This window comes from Poecilia latipinna, unplaced genomic scaffold (genome assembly GCF_001443285.1).
Source record: "Poecilia latipinna isolate Pla-1442-1.1 unplaced genomic scaffold, P_latipinna-1.0 Scaffold590, whole genome shotgun sequence".
NCBI classification, from domain to species: Eukaryota; Metazoa; Chordata; class Actinopteri; order Cyprinodontiformes; family Poeciliidae; genus Poecilia; species Poecilia latipinna.
In genome coordinates, this window is record NW_015113206.1 from 176,958 (window position 1) to 198,105 (window position 21,148).

A 21,148-nucleotide genomic window follows, 5' to 3' on the forward strand; every position below is an offset into this window, starting at 1 on the left:
CAATCGGGGGTGTCTTACTATCGGGGAAACACGATATATATATATAAGTTATTATTTTTGCAGAAATCACCTTCCTCTTTGACATTATGTATGCAAGTATGTTTTCAATTTTTTCATAAAATAATATTTAGGGGATGAATTAAAAGGAAATCTTTCTGTCTGAGGCTGATGTCAACTTAAAGACCTTCTTGGTGTGTAAGATGAACATTTTAACCTTTTAGTTTTTATTAAGGGTAAAACATCTAAGGGAGTAAATACTTTTTTTATCAGTACTGTAATGTTTAATCGGTTATTATTAAATCATCAAATGAATTTTGATTTGCTGTGGTACAAGTTAGTTGATGTGGACTGTATGGTTGTGTTGGATTGTACTGGAATAAATTTACCTGATTTGAATTCATTTACCTTGTAAAGGGCCTTGACAGATGTTTGTTATGAATAGGCGGTATAGAAATAAGCTTGACATAATTTATTCCTTTACCATTAAGAGGCTTTTCTGCCCTACGCAAAAAAATAAAAAATAAAAAAATAAAATCAGTAGTTTTGATAATGGAAACACCTGTAGTTTTCTTTCAAACAGTGATGATAGTTTAATTTTTTTTTCTTTTAACAGAAATATGGATTATCCCTACAGTCTGTGAATAGGGTTTTAGAGGAATTAAAAAGCCTAATGAAGCTACGTTTGCAGAGAAATACTCTTTGAAGAGAACTTTAGCAGCTTGCTTTCTGTTTCTACTTGATAACAGAAGAACCCCTGTTCTTCTCCCACAGTGAAAATGCCGAGAATGGGAAATAAGATTAAACTCACTGAAGTGAAACTGCCTATTAAGTGGATTTCCACATTAGCTTGTACTGTGCTCGTGGTGTAAAATCAAGAATCTCTAGGAACGATATGACTCACACCGATTTGATTTTGGAACCACAATGAAAAAGCTGCCAGTATAAAACATTTTTTTTCTCCCATCCTAAATAATTACATAAGTGAAAGTAATTGAGAGGCTTTAATTCTGAAAGGTTAAAATGTTCATTTTACACACCAAGACGGTCTTTGTTACGTTGACATCAGCCTCAGTACGACATACATTAAACATCATAATGCCCTATAAAACACATTTTCTGATCATCTGAACCCTATTAGTTATATTGTGAGAATACAATTTAAGACGAATATTTGGGGAGTGGAAGTTTTGCATCAGAGATACCATTTTTCTCACGATGTGACATTAGCTCTACTAAGGGCAGCTGTATGAGCATACGGCTGCAGGTGAAAAGAAGTCTTTGGGGGGGGGGGTTAGAGAAGCTGGTGTAATATCCTTCAATACTTTTGAGGGTGACAGGGATGCTTTAATATTTGGAAGAATGCAAACACACAGCTGCAGTGTAGAGCGACGTGATATTGATGGTCTGGGAACGCTCCCTCATAAAAGAAAAAACTAAAATCAGCAGAGTTTCTTGTCTCATCTTACATTTTTATTGTTGTATTACTCTGGAGAATATTTTGTTTTCCACAAGTTGAAGAAACTTATTAATAAAGAGTCAGAGAAAGAGTAGGTGGGTGAAGAGCCAGAAGTGAAAAGAAGACTCCGACATGAGAGACATAATGACACAGGGCGAGGACATGCAGTCAGAGGCAGCTAAAGAAAAAGACAAAAAAAAAAAAAAAAAACCTGACAGTGTGGGAGAAGACCTGTGGGGCCGACTCGCTGCTTTTCTATTCAGCTTAAGCTACACTGGTTTTTGGCTTTGTCTCTGAACGCAGACATGTCACAATGACATTTTGTTTTTTAAAACACACCAAAACAAAAAAAAGAAAGAAAAATGATCATTCAGGAAAACCTGGAACATCTATGAGTGTTTGTCTTTGGTGCGTCTTGGGAGGTAATTAAACATACACAAATTCAGCTGTTAAGCAGTGATTCCAGTGCCAGACATCCATCTTTCCGAAACAACGGAGCTCAAATCTCTGCTGCTGACGGACTAATTACACAACTCATATTTGCATTTTGTATTAGCGTTGAGTAAAAGAGCAAACTGACTTAAAATTCCTACCACTATGCAGAGCAAATATTTATTTGATATGCATTCTAACTGTTTCAACTGTTTAACTGGGAATAGGCCTGACAATAGCAAATTTTGCTGGCCGATAAATTGCTCCTGTAATTATTGCGATAAAGAATAACATTGTTGTTTTGACTATATTCAAGACAGCTAATGGTATAATAATGGAAGTTAAACCTCTAAAAGATCAGTAAACTTTAATTTTGTGAATAACCCTTAACACTGGAACATATTCTAAATATCCCAACTAAAACATAACAACCAAAAACAATAAAAAACAGAACTAAAAATTACGCAAAACAGAGACCATAAGTAAAATGAAGTTTGAGGTCTCTAAACAAAAAATATTAATCATCAGAATGGAAATGATCCGAGTTCATTTTAATTCATCTTCCGATTAATTTGTGAAATGCTTATTGGGACAAGCCGTTACTATTCAGTTGATTTTTTATTTTAGAAAACGTGCAAAAACTGCTAAGCCATTATATTGAAATGGTGGCAATTTTAGAAGCAAGTAAAAAGTGAAAATATGACCGAGATGCTCACATTGGAAGATGTGTTCGAGTATCACTCACCTGCAGAGCCTCTAAGAAACGAAAGGAGCCCAGCCTTCGACCCCGAGGAACCAGACAGAAGGTGGAGTTGTACAGCATCTCTCTGTAGTCATACCTGCACAACAATGGAGAAAGACCAATTATAGACTCACAAGACAAAAAAAAGAAAACAAAAGAAAAACATAGTAGAGTTCCAGAACGTTGATTGAGCACAGAATTCCTAGAAAGCATCCGTACTTTTAGCAAAAATCCAATCTCAGATGTCGATTGTTCTCCATGGTCGCCCTCTCACCCGCCCGTCTAAAACCTGCATGCTTTTCCTTCTCCAATTCAGCCCTCAGTCAACACCGGCTCTGATTAGGAAAGCTGCTTGGAATTCCTTCCCCCCTCGATAATGTATGTATGCAGGTGAGAGGAAAGGTGTTCTTTTTCTGTTCTGCCTTGTTGGGTTTTAAGTTGGGGTTCATTAAGTAGGACCGAAAATTTGAAAGTGTAATTTTTCCGAGTCTTATTTTGCCGCCTCCCGCCCACCCCCCCAACAGCCACACATGCAAATGTGTGCTGCGAAGTGAAGCCGCAGTCGCATTTGCAAGACATAACGAATGTAAAAGCAAGGAGCAAGCAGCTAGAGACACACTGCAGACTCCTTGAGCCATTTTTCCGAGCCTCTCTTACCTGATGTTTGTTTATGCAAACTCCAAGCCCTTATGCACCGTGAAAATGTCATGCTGTTTGCTCCTAGTACATCTCAGATAGTCGCAACTTCTTTCATGTTTTAAGGCTCGATCGGTTTACGAAGAGGCAGCATTAATTATGCCACTGAAACACTGAAGAGAAAGTAGACATTAAACAGCAAAACTGTTGGATGTTTATCACGGCTAATGTGGTGTGTGTAGTGATTCTGACATTTTTCCAGCAAGTCAAACATTTTAAGGACGCTTCTTCTGTCAGAACGTCTTCAGAGCTGATGTGACTCCACTCCAGTCGGCGTCACCATCTGGCTATTTCTGTTAAAAAGTATAGATTGTGCAAACACGATTTTTAAATTCAGATATCGTTGCTGGATAGTTTAAAAATCACTCAGAGTATTGAAAAAGAAAAAGTTAGCGTTTTCATAAATTCATCGTAATACTCCTTGAAGGAAAAAAAAAAACCCCATGAGGTTATTTTTTACTTATTCTGATCATTTTTGCAGTAATCTAGCCAACTCAGATTGATTGCTGGGTTCTACATCAAGGTGTCTCATGTTTTTCCAGCTACACAGCGGTCTGAGCTTTGTAGAGAAGCGGATCACTGTGGGCAAGACATCAATTTAACATCAACTCGAGGAGCATTTATTGGCTTAATATATTGGTATTAATATCGTATCAGCCGATTTTAACAAATCTGTATTAGTCGTGTGTGTAAAATTGAGGAAGTGTTATTGCGGTTTACGTTTCTGGACGGGAAGGAGGTTGGTTATGCGACAACGATGCTGTGGTTGTTTTTTTTTAGCCGATGTCAGTGGTGTGGTTGTTTTCTTGATGTTGAAAGGGTAAGGAAAATAACAAAAAAGATAAATATTGGCCACAACTGGAATTTTAATATTTTATCAGCCTGTATTTCCATATCGGTGAAACCCCAGTTCAAATCTTTAGTTTCTGAGCTGATGCTGAGCTCTGCGATGTCCCACTTTTAAAGTTTTTATTTCTCTCATGCTGCATCTGTTGAGACACAACAGCTTGCCAATAATTTTTCAACAAAAGGTCTAAGAGCCAAAGAATCAAACGATCAACTACTGTTAGAGACAGCACTACTGAATCTCTGCCATAGAGAACCACCAGGGAAACGGGATTCACCACACAGCATGGAGACATTTCTGCAAATGCTCCAGATTACAGTTCCAACTTTCAAAAGAACAGAATCAGCAGGGGAGATTGTTGGAAACAGAGAGAGAAAAAAAAACATGTAAAATTAAAGCAGTTTGTGTAGCGGAGATGTTGCACTGGAAGACCGTGTGCACCGCTCTCGGTGTGGTCCGACATATGTGAGAGAAGAGAACGAAAAAAAAAAAGGTTTTATCAACTCAACTGAAAACATTAAAAGGGCTGCAAACCTCAGAAGCAGCATGAGGACTGAACTGAACAGGGATGGATGCATGATATAATTGTTTCACTGCTGCCTGCAGGATTAATGTTCCTCTCTCCCGTTTTCTGCAGTAAGTTTAACACGTTTATTTTTATTTCAGTCGTGTGAACAATTTGTTAAATTCCTTAATCACAAAGTTCAGGAAAACAAAAATCATCAACTCAAAGTAGAAACATGTCAGTTGGTGATCAGTATACGTGGACAATCTCTGCAATACCCAAACTAAACTAACCATCCAAACTAAACAAACACAGATTTAGATCCATTTCTGGCCCAGATTTGTGATAAAACTCAAGAGTTTGTCGATGCAAACTTGGACAGGACCAGATGTTCCCCCTCATACAGTATGCTACTGTATGTCAGTGGAGATATTAAAGGCATATGTTCAGAACCCATTTTCCACTGGAGCCACATCCAGTACCTTCGGCTCCATTTTCCCCACTCACTGCAGCTCTTATGTCACACACATAAAAAAAAAAAAAAACAGATGTCAGTGAGGATGTTTTCGTACACCATGCGTCTCGCAGTCATGTCGGATGTCGGCAATTAACACTGCATCGTATGAGGCAAACCCTGCCTCGTCCCATATTTTCGGCACGGCAGCATCCAGATGGTCGCTAGCGAGTGCAGGAGCTTTACAGCGCCCAGCTAATCACACTGTAATCACAAACTCTTTATGATCAGCTTATGCATTTGTGCAACTTTCATTTTAGGACATTTGTTTTGCTACAATCATTTTTATAGGTGGAACAGTAATGGAAACAGTGCCATGTTACATTACATGAATTTATACACTAGAATAAACAAACTACTTTGTGGCACATTGTGAATGCATTATAATCTGAAGAAAGAATACATTATTGGTGAATATTTTAAGTGTTTTGAGGTACAAGTCTTGAAGTCTTGCAACAGCAGAGCTGCTGCTGGTCGGTCTGCGGTGCTTCATTCAGCGTGACGGCGTGTGGTGAACATTCAAACCCCACTGAGGTTTAAACCCAGACCGACTGTCCAATCAGAGTGACCACACTGTGGACTTTCTTTGACCATCCAGCAGCTGCTGACTGGCAGGGAAACTGAAGTGCTTTTATATGACTGCTTCCTTTGTGCAGTAAGTGACAATTTAATGAGGGGGTGGGGAGGACCGGGTAAAAAAGCAAACTATAGCGTTCTGGTTGTTTAACAGATAATCAAAGCGATGATCGTTAGGTTTTCAGAGTTCTTTTCACGCACTGGCTGCAAATAAAATCAACGATTTGGGTTTGTAGAAATATAAATTTAATCAAGGTTTTGTGTTAAAAGAGCACTGCTGTGTGCAATACACTCCTGTTCAAGCTGTGAAACGTATCACTGAAATATTGATGCGTGACACACAGCAATCCCCAAGAACTGCTTAGATGCAATATTTGGTAGGACATAATATTTTAAGTGCCATGCATGCATATAATGCAAGTCAATGATGTACTCGACATCTTGTAAAGACTTTAACTGCCGTATTTGAGGTGTCGTTTTTATGACTGAGATGCTAAAACTTACAAAGGAGTGATAACATGCAGCGCTCATATAAGCAATCTAAGCTCTAATGAAAGAAATAAAAATCAACCAAGTTTCCAAAGAGAGACAAGACAATCAATTTTCTACAACTACAAAAGAACAGATGTGTACATTCAGCTAGTGCTGCTTTTTAATTACAGCAAATGTAGGTTGGGTCAATAATTAAACAGTCCAATGCTGGAACACGTCTCAATCTTGTAGCTCGCTCTCCGTGAAATAAAGAATAAAGTTCTATTGGCAGAAAATGAGCAAATCTTCACATTTAATGCACTGAGGAACTTATATTAGGCTAGTCATTCATCAACAGAAGCAAACGGCTTTCCATACAGAAAAAGCATCAAGATTCAAAGAGAAAGGAACAACAAAATGAGCCGGGTCAAGAAGAAAAGAAAAAAAAACATCAAGCAGTATCCTAGCAACAAGGATGAATGGTGTGAAAAAGCAAATGCGTGGCTCACTTTGTCCGTTGGAGGAGACTCAGAGGAACAGTGTTGGTCTTCTATGATCTCTGCAAAGGACCGCACACACACACACACACACAACCCAAAAACTGAGAGGGAAGTGTTAACCAATGAGGCAATGCCACTTCTAATGAGCTCCAGGTTTGAGATGGATGAAGTTTTGGTGTTAAAAGTGAAGCCAATGCTGGAATACCTTTGACTACCTTTAAAGATGGTGAGAAAATAACATGAAATGATTCAATCACAAGTTTGTCTTTGCACAAATAAACTGTATTTTTGATTAGCTCAGATTAAAGACCAAGTGGTCACAAACTGTAAGATCTGAACATTTTTTAATCATCAAACATGCTTGCAAATGCACTGCTGCGACTGCGATAAGATTCAGGTTTTTTTTAAACACTCTTCAGTGTGGACGCCATCAATGAAGGAAGAAAAAAAAAGATAACCGTTTCAGTATGATGTTTAAAATATCAAGCAAAGAATTGGGATGGGTGATGCTGTCAAAAGCAACCAGTTTTTTACTCGCCATCGACTCATCATGGCCAAACGCTCCTGAATCAAATGGCGAAATTACTGCTTCACTCTGTAGTAAGAAAGTCCACCTAATAATTTACTTTTGTCTTAATGCAGAAAGGCATCTCAAACACTGTTATGTGCCATCTGTTCCACAACCATTGTAAAAGAAGTGCTTTACACCAACAGCTTTCTCACAAAACAGCATGATGTTTCTGCCTCCAATATAAATATTTGACCACTCACAACAAGAAGACCATAAATATTTTCAATGCCGTTCTTATAGATTTCTATATCCTCCCTCTAAGAAAGAAATCAGACTTGGCAACGCAAAGCTTAAAATTTTATTTATTTTTTTTCCTAAATCAGAGATTGGCCCGATGTTTTCTGATCGGTGCAACGCTTTTAATCGCCATTAAAATACCCATTTAAAAACAAAGAAGCAACAGATATCACTAACTTTTATCCATGGTGACATTTTTACTTAAATATAGAAATAAAAATAGGTTGGAAACAGCATAATATTAACCACAACAATGCTGGTAATAATCATCTCCCGGCCTGGGATGAGTTTCAGAAATACTAAAGTAAGGAAAATGTGTTGGCGATTTATCCTCCTCTAATCTATTGTACATCTCAGGCAAGTCCTGATCATTTCAATTCACTTAACCACTCAATCTGCCACATATATAAATGTAATCAGGAACAAATCAGTTTTGCAGCAGCCATGTATACGCAGCTCTGATCCGCCATATCTTACAAGAACCCAGCTTTTTTTTTTTCTTTTTTGCAAAATTATTTTCATTCCGCTTGTCAGATGTGTATTAGCTACAGGTATGATTTAGTCATTTTTTTCGTCTCTTACCAGACGTTAAGTTCAACATCCCTATTGCTTGATGTTGTACAGAATGTGCAAATGAAGTATGGTGCGTTTGTTTAAAATGACAACTCTCATAAATCGTAAACAAAGACTAGCTTTCCAAGATGAACTTAGTTCCCAGTAGGAAAATTACAGCAGCTCTAAAACCAGCTTCCTCTCTTTCCTTCCCCCTATTATTTCAGAGTGACTTCACATTTAATTTTATGCTCCCTCTTTACTGTCACAGTTACGCTACATTGATAGGCTGTTGCCAGGAACACGAGCTTAAGCCAGAGGAATTTCAGGCTGAAAGCCACCAAGTGAAAGTGAGCGTCATTAGATTAGGAAGGGAAGGAAGGGGAAAACAGCAGCTGAGAAATGTACACTGGATCCAAGTTAAGAAAAGCCGGGAGGCGTCTCTGGTGAGAATGTCACAACTCAAACACACGGATAGAGCTTTATTTCGGTCCAAGCCTGCATCAGAGCAACTTAAATTATTCAAGAATCCCCATTGATGTAGCTGTTGGAGCCAGAAATCAAATCCAACAAACTCACGAGGTAAAACTTGTGCTTCCTTTCCAAACGAATTTGAGCACTTCTTTAATTTACAAATCACCACAAGACAATTTTCGAGAGCTAGTGCTAGCAAATAGAAAGGTCTCCGTTCTGGTTTGGTCCAGTCTTTCCAAAGAAGAAAGAGCATCAGGTAACTGTGGGCAGCAATTCCTGAAAAATGTGAAAACGTGATACATGAGCCACGGTTTTATAGGGCTTGCAGAGTCCTGGATTCCTCCTATAGGAGGCTCAGTTGTCAGGATTCAAATTACACTGGGAGACTAGGTCTGGCAATGCAATCCAGCTGAAAGCTGACATAGGAGCATATAATCTTTAACGGTAAGAATGACTGTGGCTGCTATGACGCTTAAAATAGTTGGTAGCCTGAAGGTGGCATATCACAGATTAATGAATAAGGCCATCGTAATGAGCTTCACTCCACTATTTTGTCTTAATGGTGTACTTAATCATGGCTGTTTCACCTGCAGCTATGGAATTTTTTTTCTCTGGCATTTTATAAAATGACTTCATTATTTGAATTGTATGGCAGAACAGCTATGGGGTTAAAGAAAACAGTGAATCATGTTGATGAACCTATGAAAGGTTCCGACTCATTTTTCCATTGGTAAACATACTTTTCCAGATGCAAATTACAATTTTTTTTCCCATAGTTTTTAAGACATTCAGGGAATTTCAAGTAGAAAATGTTAACTTTGAAATTCTAATCTTACCTTTTGGTTCCATAAATCATGAAACAAAAAATGCTGCAACTGACTTCTGATTTTTTTTTTAAAGTTTGGTATAACAATATGTCAGTAATGATTTTTGTTCAAACAATCTTAAAAACTAACTCTTGTATTACATTTTTTTTTGTCTGGAGATCCAGACAACAGTTAGTTTCAATGCTTTGCCAGTTTTAAGGACCAGTTCAACCCAAATATAAATATAAAGTGAAGTGTTTGGGAAATAGTTCCCTTTTAATGTTTGAATTCTGATATTCTTGAACTTTTCCAATCACTGCTAAGAGGTTTAAAAAGCATTACCCAGAGTCAAATCAGAAGAGGAGCTTAGTACCAAAATAGCTGTAGTAAAAAATATATATATAAAAAAAACTTTACTCATTTCCTCAAGGTACCTTGGACTTACTCATCTCCCCATGGTTAATGAGTTCAAAGAGAGCTTCATAAAACATTTATCAACACACAGACAGGGTCTACATCAGAACCACATTACCCGACCTCAGGTTAATTCAGTGGAATATTATTCTTTTGAGTCTTTTATCTCTCTACTTTATTCTTTGCTTTCAAATCTCCATCCATTTTAAGCTCCCACTAAAAACCAGAAAAAAGGAAAGTCCTTTCCCCCTACAAGGCCTCAAACAGCCAACAGAGATATTGTACAACTAATCAATCACTTTTACACAATTGTTAAAGTACGGTATATAAAAAGTTTAAACTTAACATATGAATTTGGGAATGGCGACATTTAAGGGGGTGGGGAAAAATCCTGAATGTGAAGTCTTTCTAAATATCTCCCAAGTTTATGTCTGAATGGAACTTAAAGGGCAAAGTTCAGAGGTTATTTACGAGTGCAGAAACGTATCTGTTCAGGTCACGTTCCTTAGAGCTCAGAGGGTGGATGGATGGAGCGAGAGATAAACGGCTGCAACGTTACGTAATGAAAAATTTAGATTCAATGACAGAGGGAAGCCACACAGAAAAAGGAATGTCCTGCATGTATAATAGAAGAGACGAGGAAAAAGGAGGAGGCGGGATGCAAAGAAAAAATGAACGACAAATGACGTAGCATAAAGGCAACAAGAATATCAACATTATAACAGGAAAACAGAAGAAATAACATAGATTCATGTAAAACATTTGAAAATGTATTAACGGAGACGGGGAGAAAGAAAAAAACAAATAAAGTGAATGTATTTCTAACCATAAACAGCAACATATTGATGTGTGGACGGCTTCCAATTAGTTTTTCTTTTGTTCATTGATCAGAAAATCTCATTCCAGTCAGCCTCCGCAGAGACGGTCTTCCTCCTCTAATGAAAACAGCAACCGAGACAAAAAGGAGGGTCGGGGAGACGGACCCATCTTAGATCAGACGATGGAGCCTTATCAGCCGAGTCTGCTATCAACGCAGCATCAAACCTGCGAGCTGCGTCTGATCCGATACTCATTGTAGGGACATGAATAAAGCCAACGCCGAGCTGCAGGGGATGGAATTTCTCTGGACTAACTTTCCTTTGTAACATTTCGTGATTATTTGTTGGAAAATATGCAACACAGAATGCTTTGGCATTAATTTTATATTTGTACGTTAAATGTGGTTCTAGGGAAGATTTTTTTCCCCCCTCAATGAAAGAGTGCAGATTTCCATAATAGTTTTGGTGAGCGACATGAAAACAGCTGTGTAGCTGTGTAGATTATCTGGCCTGCACTCCGCTGCTTAACACACACATCACTTTAGCTTTATAGCATCCCAACTTAAAAACAGCATAGAATTGTACCATGAAAAAACAAGAGAGATGCTTTTATGTCACTAGCCTTATGTCTATGTCACTCAGACATAGAACATAAGGCTATTTAGCTTAAATGATTTCAGCTTTCATCTGTCAATATTTAGAAAAGAAAATTAGTTTAACCTTTCAGGGAAGTTGTACTTCTAAAGAAGGGGTGTACACCTCATTTTCTATAGACGTATAAAAAAACACCACTCTTAAACGTGTGAATAAATATCATTTTTATTTCATCACGGATACAAAAGAACATTTTGAGAAGCACATCGAACTTATAGATAACTGCGACGCCTCTAATGCTCTGGCAAGGCAGCAAAAGTAATCCGAAGAGGAGCTTCATTTTGCTGCAGAAAGTGTAAATTAGCGTCTTGCCAAGTCGAGCTGCCAAAAATGAAGTGTAAACACAGTCTTGTAACTCTCAAGAGGGAAAAGATTATTACTGTGCAATTACAAGACCACAGAGAGGGAAGCCCAACTGCTTCAGTGGCAGAAAGCGAGATTACAGGGTGGAGGCAGCACAATGATGATAGATAAAGTGAAAAATGCTGCCGTTTTCCCATACAATGTGAACAAATTGCAGGAGCTAGCAGAAATCGGTGGCACTTTGATAATATGTTGGCAACGCTCTTCAATATAGAAGAAAAGGAGGGAGAGGAGAGGATGTGTTGGGTGCGTTATAAAAACTCTTCAAAAATATTAACACCGTTTTGGGAAAGTTCAACATTTTTTTTGCTGTTGCAGCCACTTCAGAAACTTTTTAAATTATTAATGAAAAGGCTGGAGACAATCGTACAAGGAAGACATCAGAATGAGAGTCGGTGATTTTATTGTCAGTATATTTAAATAGGTCTTGCTTAATCAGCAAGACTTTTAATAGTTATACGTTTTAGTGATTAAGAATGTACCCAACAGACCAGTTTTTACACTCAGTTTTACTTTATGAAAATTAAAAAAAAAAAAAAAGTTTTCTCAGGAATAGGTTTGATTATTGAAGACTCTCTCTAGATTCTGAAAATGTTTATTCACTATTGTTTAGGTCTTCACAAACAAAGAACAAAAATGACTGTTTAGCAGAGACTACCTCTACAGTTATATACAGTTATTGATGCCATACAATGCAGCAGTACATGGCCAGCCCAGCACATCCTCCATAAACTCAATGTGCCAGACAAGCACAAGGTTTGAAGATCATACACAGTACAGCATTACTCCATAGAGCAGCCGAAAGCCTTTATATTACCTCACACACTGACCTGGAGCTAGATTTTATCAATCGATAATGAAATCTATTGTCACGACTGCTGCATGCTCATGTGAGCAGCCTGAATCACTATCAAACTGTGAGTCACAGCAACTAACACCATTCAGTGATAGCGATAGGTGTGTGTGTGTTTCCCCCCCTCGAGATAAAGCTAAACATGAAGTTTTGGTGAAAACTGCATCAGTGAAGGACAAATGAAGACATCAGACCATGATATATTCAAGGTTATCATTTGTGCTAGAGATTACCTTCCTCACACCATGTTGGTTAAAGCCCTTATCTGACAAAGTGCTGCACAAGGAGGACAGCAAAAGATACCAAATCTGTGTGTGGATATATTTGTGTGCTGGTTTTATCCAAGGATTTAAAAACCACAACTCAGCCAAGAGCTACTAACAGAGTGGCTGCTTATTTCTCTCACTGCCTGGTACAGTTTCCAAGGCAGAATAATGATGTGTTTTCCAACTACTTTTGACAATCAACAGAGATAGTAAATCTATCTCCGCTGACATCAACTTTTGTAGCACCAAGTTTCATCTCTGTGCTATCTCCTCTACCATAGCAACTGAGGGATTACAATCCTACAAGCTTTGCCTTCGAGCCAGTCTTTGGTTCTGCATGTCGTGCTCACAACACACTTCGTCGTACATGGCCAGATAAGCCCAACTTCAACGATTCGCTGATGAGTCAGTGCCATTAAACTACATCTTTGACCTTAAAGGCTCCATTTGCAGCACTTCTGATGATGAAGGTGGAGAAAGCTATGAAATATTAATAAATCTATCATTTTGAGCCCTTCGTTAATGCCACTAAAGGCATTTTACTTTGGGATGTTGGCCAACTTCATTCTAGACACATCAGCTAATTCCTTCACTCACATCATCGTGAAACTGAGGCAGACCACAGTACCTTGTGCACCGGTTTTAGGAAACCTGTCTTTACCAAATTACTCCTCTGTTCCCACACCTGCTTATTTTCAAACAATCTTGGCATGGCTGCTGTCTTTGAATTTGACAGTCTTATATCTTCTTGTCATGAAAAGTACAGAGATAAAAGCCGTTTTACATCATCTCAGCTTTTAACTATAAAGTTCCACCTTGGGAAAAAAAAAAGATAACGCTCCCTGTACAAGAGATTAACAAAGTTAAAGAACTGAACAACAACCCTAATAAATTATGTCACAAGCAAATTACAGACAGCCCCTCTCCCCCAATTAAACCACGTTGGCCGACTTGCTGAGTAACATGCAGCCCCTCACCTACTAATACCTTTAATCCAAGAAATCCAACAAGCCAGCAACAGTTTAAAGAGACAAACCAGACCATCGCGAAAACTGCATCCAGTTTTAAAGCAAATACATTTAAAAACATAAGAGCCAATAGGAAGCTATAGTAGTAGCTTTTATTGAGGAGTTGCAAAGTTCAAACCATGACCAAAAAAAATGATCCCTTGGCACTTCTTATTTGAAATATCTCCACCGTTTTTGCACTGTCCTTTGCTCTTGTCTGCAGTGAAGTCCCTGAGGCACTGAATTTGATGGCTAATCATAAAAAACTGCACTGTTTTTCACTGGCATAATGATTGAAAACAATTTTACCATCACGGCAACCCTTAAAGTCATTTCCCACTTCAATATTTACCTCATAAATAGACATAACTATACAAGTATCTAAACTACTGATCATTCCCAGAGGCTGGGCAGCGCACCAATATAGGTTTATTTAAAAAAAACAAACGTCTGGTCTGTGTAGAGTGGTTTTGTGGTTTACCAGGCGTCTTCTATGCACGCTGTATCATTTAGCTCTGTGTAGAAGAGGCAGCTGGTGGGGTTATTGGAACCATAGCAAAGGTACATAGGACAGTAGCTGGAAGGGCCAAGCTAAAGTAGTAATTAATGACTGTTGACTGAAGGGGTCATTTTACAGCTAATCTGACAAAAGACTGCATTGGTTACACTGGAAAAACAGGCATTCAGAAGATGATCTTACTGGCTGAAGAGACTGGAACAAATTAATGGATGGGTCTCAAATTTGTTTAAAGACTATCCTTTGAGTTTTGACAGCCACACAGATCAGTTTTATAGGAGGAAAGTCACTGAAAAATTATGACAAAATGACCAAGTACGCTATAATCCCTTCTAAAAAATGAAAAAACACAAAAAAAAAGAAAAAGAAAAGCTGATCCAATGTGTTGGAAATATAGATAAGATTAATGGGGGGGAGAAGGCAGATATAGTTCATGTGCAGGAAGTTAGATCAACTATTCCCCCCCATGGATTATCATTTTCCCCAAGCTTGTAAAGCCCGCATCAGGTTGGCTAGCAGCCCTCTGCCAGGGGCTTTGGCCAATACTGAGGATTAAAAATCCTCCAAGGCTATAAATATACCTAGCAGACTAACGTCAGCAGCCTGCCAGCTACTGCGCTCACCTCGTACGGCAGAATAGATGGCCATGTGTTTTTCCTCTTTTCTGCCTTTTATTTTCAATCTATCTCGTCACTTCTGAGAGGCCTTGTTTCCTTTGTGCTTCCATTTTCCTCCCCAACTTCCACTTGCGTCTCAGTCTTCTGAGACTTAGCTCCCCGCCAACTCCTCTACCCCCAATCTTTCACTTTATCCCATTCATGCTCTTGCACTTGGTAGTGCCTCCTAATTGGAAACAAGCTGTGAGAGGGCTTTCAGTCTGAGGTTAAAATTGCATCTGATCTGCCTCCTGCTGGATCTCCCAGCAATCTCTCTCCTCTTCTCTCCCAGCAGCGTTACAGGCTTGTGCATAGAGGCAGAGTACAAATATAAAAAACAAGTAAACGGAGATGAGGGAAGGAAACTGTTGACTTCACAAGAGGTGCTGGCAGAGACGTAAACAAGTGGATCGATGCCTCAGGTTTGCACAAATCATATTGAGGAGACTGAACTTTGTACTTCAACTGCTGGTAACTTAATTTCAATGAAAAGCAAAGAATAAAATGATTCCCAGAGTGGGGAGCACAGTGTGGTATCTTCATGTAGCAACAACCAGTCAATCTATGGCGCATCAAAGTCTCGATTGAAAACTGACATGAATTTGACATGGTAATTATTGTGAGGGCTTACATTGACTCTATCATAACTTCCTTTTTTGCACTGTGAGAGGATAAGAGGGATTAGTTGCACAAAAGACCACAGCCAGGCACAGAAACAATTACTTCCTCCCAGTTAGATGCCAGACTGCACTGTTGGGCCCAGAGGGCCGTATAACAGGCCGCAGCAACTCTGTTGCAACCAAAACCTTCACAGAAAAAAAAATAAATGAATAAAATGGTGGGAAAGAAATACGCTACATATTTAGGTTGTGCTACATCTGATGTCCGCTTAAAGTAAGACCAAAACACAGGAACGCCGACCTAAATCTGTTAAAATGTAGGTTTTACACTGAACTATTTATGTTAATAGAAAATTGGAAATGGAAACATGTCAAGTTGAAAAGATGCACTGAATGACTTAAGGTAAAATCTTATTGCATAGACTGAATAACGTTGTCAAAGGTCCAGTCGCAAAACATCATAAAAATTTGAAGAAAAAAAAAGACATAACAGTGCCAAATGTTTAATGACTAAGTTAGAGAAAAGTGTGTCATACATAAGTTTAGCATAACAGCACAATATCAAATACAAAAACTCCAAATTGGTGTTTGTCATTGAAGCAACAGGCAGATGTCAAACCCTAAATTATTAATAAGGTAAGAAGGAAATACACTAAATGAGAATCCATCAGCGGTCATGCAACATTTCAGTTTTTCCAACACCCAACAAGTGGAGTGGAGATTACAATCAGTTTTAACAATGTTGGCATGTTTTCAGAAAACAATCAAAAGTGGGTGGCCTTCTACATTCCAACTAAAAATAATGTCATTATGTCAAAAACATAATGAAGTATCGTTGACCACATTGTTGCAGTCATGCACAACAAACACTACAAAGAAAATTCCCTGGAGAGAGTTGGTAGGCTGGGATGTGTGTGATGCAGAAAAGGTGAGACAGAGCTCTTTGTAGGTTTAAGTTGAAAGTCTAAAAAAAAAGACAACAACAAAAAAAAAAAGAAACAGGTGCCACAAATAAAAACAGGCAACAACTGCAGCTCTAGCTATGATGTGAATAAGATTCCCTGTCTGCCAAAAGACTTCAACTTCAGATCCATATGTTTGCATCGGCCATTTCCTGTAAAGCTAGATGCAGAACTGAGGTTTGTTCAAGTCACTGGTAATCAATGACGCCGTACGTCATGTGCTCTGGACAATCTGGGGTAGAGGTCGCCCAACAAGAGGACCACCGGTTCCAACATTGGTATCAAAGGTCTAAAGGATGTAAGTAGATATAAACGCAAAGCTTGGCAATGTCCAGTAGCCACATCTGCAGAGTGCAGCCATTCAGAAAACATGGATGCATGATACTGTCAAAACAGAGTATTTTGAGGAGACACTTCAGGACACTGCTGAAGTGTTTGTCAAAATGCCATTCATACACTTCAAACTTTAGTCATCAAGCATGCTCTGGCGACCAGAGTCTGTGTGAATTTTGTTATTTTAAAGCTGTAGCAGTGGCAGAAAAAGGCATGACACAAAATGATATAAACGATTTGGTATGTTTCAAAAATGTAACATCGCATTGGGAATCAAAGTAGAACCACTAGTCAGGTTTAAAGAAGGCACACCGAGTAAGAAGCACTTACTCTGGCTAAACAATGCAATTAAGCTGGATTGTCACACATTAGGAATTTATATCTTAATTGCTCCCAAATGCTTCTTAATGAAATTAATTGTCATCTGAGTTATAGATAATATTTCTACATGAATTTTTTTAAAGGAAAATGGAAGCTTGATTCCCAATCATGGTATTCGCTGCTCTTCCCTTCTGTCTCTGCCCACTTCATGTCTAAACACAGCAATTAAAGGGCACTTAAACAAAAAATAAAAATACAGCATAAAGTCAAAAGATAAATCATTACCTTTTGGCCCCCCCAGCATGTTGGGGTCAATCAGGACACTGGTCAGAGCCAGTGCATTCCTAGCTAATGCAATTGGGCTCGTCTGGGAAATGATTGAGCAAACAGAAGCCAGAGTGGCTTCCCCTCACTGGCACCAGAGCTTTGTCACTGCTAATCCAGTCCAAAGATCTCCAATCAAACACCACCAGTAAAAACATGGCACAGCCCTGGCCGACAAAAACTCAATCCCACTGTCCAAAGGTGGATCACAGAGTTTGTTCATCAGATTTGAGCTCAGAAAATGACCTGGCTGACACCAGGAAATTATTCCACAGCTGCACTTCTGTTCTATGGAGTATTCTCTTCATAAAGACAACAATCCTGCTTGTTCACAGGATTATATTGGTCTAAAAAAAAAAAAAAAGCAAATTTAAAGAAGTCACTTGTGCATCACCAGAACAGGCAAGTAACAAATTAATATAAACTCAATAAAATCTCTAATAATAGAATATTTGTACGGGAAATGACAAAAATAATGGAAAGTCAGGATACAGAGAACACAGAAGCAGAGTCATCAATGACTGAGTCAACAGATCGACATATTGACTGAATGACTGTAATACTGCAGTGCCTCTGGCTGACATTAATTTTCTCATCAGTGCCTCACAGGCCTCCACTAAAGGTCCATAAATGAGTAAATGATGCGAGCAAATATTGGGGAACTGAATAAACAACAAACTCTTGTGGCGTTACAGTATCTTTAGGACATTCCTGGTCTGTTTTTTCTTTTCTTATAACAAAAACCTAAAAGACAGTCTTAAGCAATCTAAATTATACAGAAAAATAATTATGGGAACATTAATAAACCAAATATTTTGCTATTTTAATTTATTTTTTCACAATATTTGTTATTGCAAAGAAATGAAGTTAAACCAGAGGTGGGCATTTATCATATTGTTTATCATGAAGAGTTTTGATTCATTTATAATTTTGATAAATTTATCACGGTTAAGATAAATTTCACTTATTGATGATAAATAAATTTTAAAAAACTGACAGTACCATTGGAAATGTTATTTTTTGCTATTTTTTCCACCGTTTGTTCCATAAAGGCATCCATAAATATTTGTAAATTTGGCAACATGATTAAATCAATTTACTGTGTGCAGTTTACTGATATAAATCATACTTTCTTTAAATAAGTGGTGACTTGATGAAGCCCATTTTAAATAGGAATGTTCTTCAACAGCAATATTCGTGCTTGTGGTGCTGAATGCAGTGCAGTCACAGCCATACAGTTAACTAAACAAAACAAACAAAAAAATGAGTAATACATTTATTTTGTTTATCACATTCTTTATTGTTATCGCAATACTACCATAAAGTATCGCGATAAAATTCTAAGTCCATATTATCCGCCCCTAAGTTAAACCTTCACGATCAGCAAACTGACTATTTTAGTGCAAGTTTTTCTAAAAGCACCAAATGAGACTGTAAGAGGGAAGAAAATAAAAATTATCTGAAAACTTAATGACAGAAAAGTACTCACTTGTCGTACTCTGCGTTGTCCTTATCGCAGCGTGCATCCTTGTGCTTCTGCCAGTCCTTCCCGTGCTTACAGGTGGTGAGGAGGACCACGTCCTGTGAGTTATGCACATGGTATAAAGCATTCCTTGTGTCTGACCCTATTCCAGTCAGGTACCTCTTCCCCTTAAAAACAAGCACGTACTTCCTGTAAGGGGGGATTGTGTTATGTCTCAAATAGCCCCTCTCTCCACCTGTCCTGGGGTGCTCCTTCGAAAACAGGGGGATAGAAACATCAAATTGAGGCCTGAAGTTTTCCGTACTTATGCTGGCTTTGGCCAGCATGGCAAAGCCAATGTCAAAGCCGAGATCTTCTGTGTAATCTGGCCATGTGCCGGAATATAAATTGAAGATTATGTGGTTTTTGCCCTCGTTCCAGAGAGGAAGGCTTTGGATTTTCGCCTTCAGGTTGTGCACGTACTGAGGTGAAAGCTGGTCCCGATCCAGAGTGTCCAAGCTCAGGACAAACAGGCAGGCCTGTGCTGGGTCTGGCGTGTAAAACCTGGAGCCCTCGATGGAGGTCAGAATGTTTTGATAGCTCTCCGAGATCTTTTCTCCTTTCTGCTGCGGATACACGTAAACCTTAAATCCGTTCCTCTCACACAGAGAGAAGTCAAAGCAGGACTCCATTCTGCATCGTTTTCCAGTGTACAGGAATGAGTTGGTGTCCCTCTTTTGCCTAGGAGATATGTGTTCGCTGAGGTCATCGCTCCGATCCTTCTCAAAGGTGCTGAAAGACTGCAGGTATCCCTGGAGGCGCCGCCACCGCGCCCCGGGGTGATAACCGGCGAGGCTGCGGTCATCACGCCGGCTGGGACCCCGTCGGGACAGCGGGACTTGTATCCCCCCGAAACACAACAGCAGAATGAGACAGGCGCCGGCGGAGAATAGGATTAAGTATCGTTTTTTGGCCTGCATGTGTCCGGCGATCGGAAATAAGGTGCGCGTCTGTGAATCCGACAAGTTGCGAAGTTTGGGTCTCACCACCTCCTGTGGGAGAGCTCCGCCATCTTCCCCCGGGCTGCAAGGGCTGCGAGCTTTCGTCTCCCTCCTCCTGCTTCAGTTGCCTTTCACAAGTCCGGGAGCTGATCCAACGCATGTGGGCGATTTTTAATGTCCATCCACCTCGTCTTCCTGCTGATAAAATGACAGCTTTTCCCAAACTACCGGATGGACTCAAATCTGGACATCCTAAGTCGCACTCTACTTTTCTTTGTGTAACGCCACCTTTGCTGAGCCACAAGGGTTATTTTGCCACGAACTATAGTTTCTATCTTATCCGGATATTAACTGACAATATGAAATACGAGTACATAATTGAGTTGAAGCAGGAGAGTGAGCTAGACTTGTTGCCCAGACTGTTAACTATTGTCTGTACTCCAGTCTTAAGGTTTCACTGGAGATTATAAGCCAAACTAGTACAGGAGCTTTAAAACATTCAACATATCATAGGAGATATTACGCCAGTTTGTTCATATAATGCCTCTAATACCGGTTCCAACATTACAACAGATAAACCGAGACAATACATTTCTAAAACCGACGTTCGCTAGCTTGTTAGCAAGCTAACTATACTAGCTTATCTGTGAAAACAGTTCCAGTTAGCTTGTTAGCTAAGCGCTCGGCATCAGAGATCTATACCGCTGGCTAGACAAGGCAGCAAAACCAAATCTGTCTCCTTCCGCAATAAAAACAACCTCTTTCCTCGGATGGGAAACGTGTCTTCTACCTCGAAGCCGGTAAATTAGCATCTACCTTAATTTTTCCAGTCATGTAAAGTGCTGAAGTGGTGGCTCATGCACTCACAAACAGGAGGAGTGCGGCGAACGAGACGAGCCAAGCAGCTCAACACGGCTGGGCCGTCCCACTACTGTGACCACCAGTACCCATTAGATGACGTTCCTCCACGGCGCACGGTGCCTTCCCATTGGGTGCCGTCACATCCGAGGCGGGCGGGGCTTCCACCACTCTTTTACTTTCAAACACGTACAGGTGCGGCTCAAGAGTATAGAAATTGTAAAATATTATATATTAAAAAAAAGTTTCATTATTTCAACAGTTATGATCCAAAAATAAAAATATTTATTATTGTTTAACTAAATAGAGAGCGATATATTACATATGTTATCTATTTCTG

At 39.1% G+C, this 21,148-nt stretch overlaps 1 protein-coding gene across 1 annotated transcript in view; it reads right to left on the reverse strand.

Moving 5' to 3' along the window:
• Positions 1-20,895, reverse strand: part of LOC106953583 (exostosin-1b) — a 45,411-nt gene extending 24,516 nt beyond the window's left edge. Inside the window, exons 1-2 of the mRNA XM_015042459.1 lie at positions 18,977-20,895; positions 2,634-2,727 (exon numbers count right to left, since the gene is read on the reverse strand). Coding sequence (XP_014897945.1) covers positions 2,634-2,727; positions 18,977-19,929 — 1,047 coding nt within the window. The 5' untranslated portion in view covers positions 19,930-20,895. The remainder of the gene's footprint in view (positions 1-2,633; positions 2,728-18,976) is intronic.
• Between the last annotated feature and the right edge of the window lie 253 nt (positions 20,896-21,148).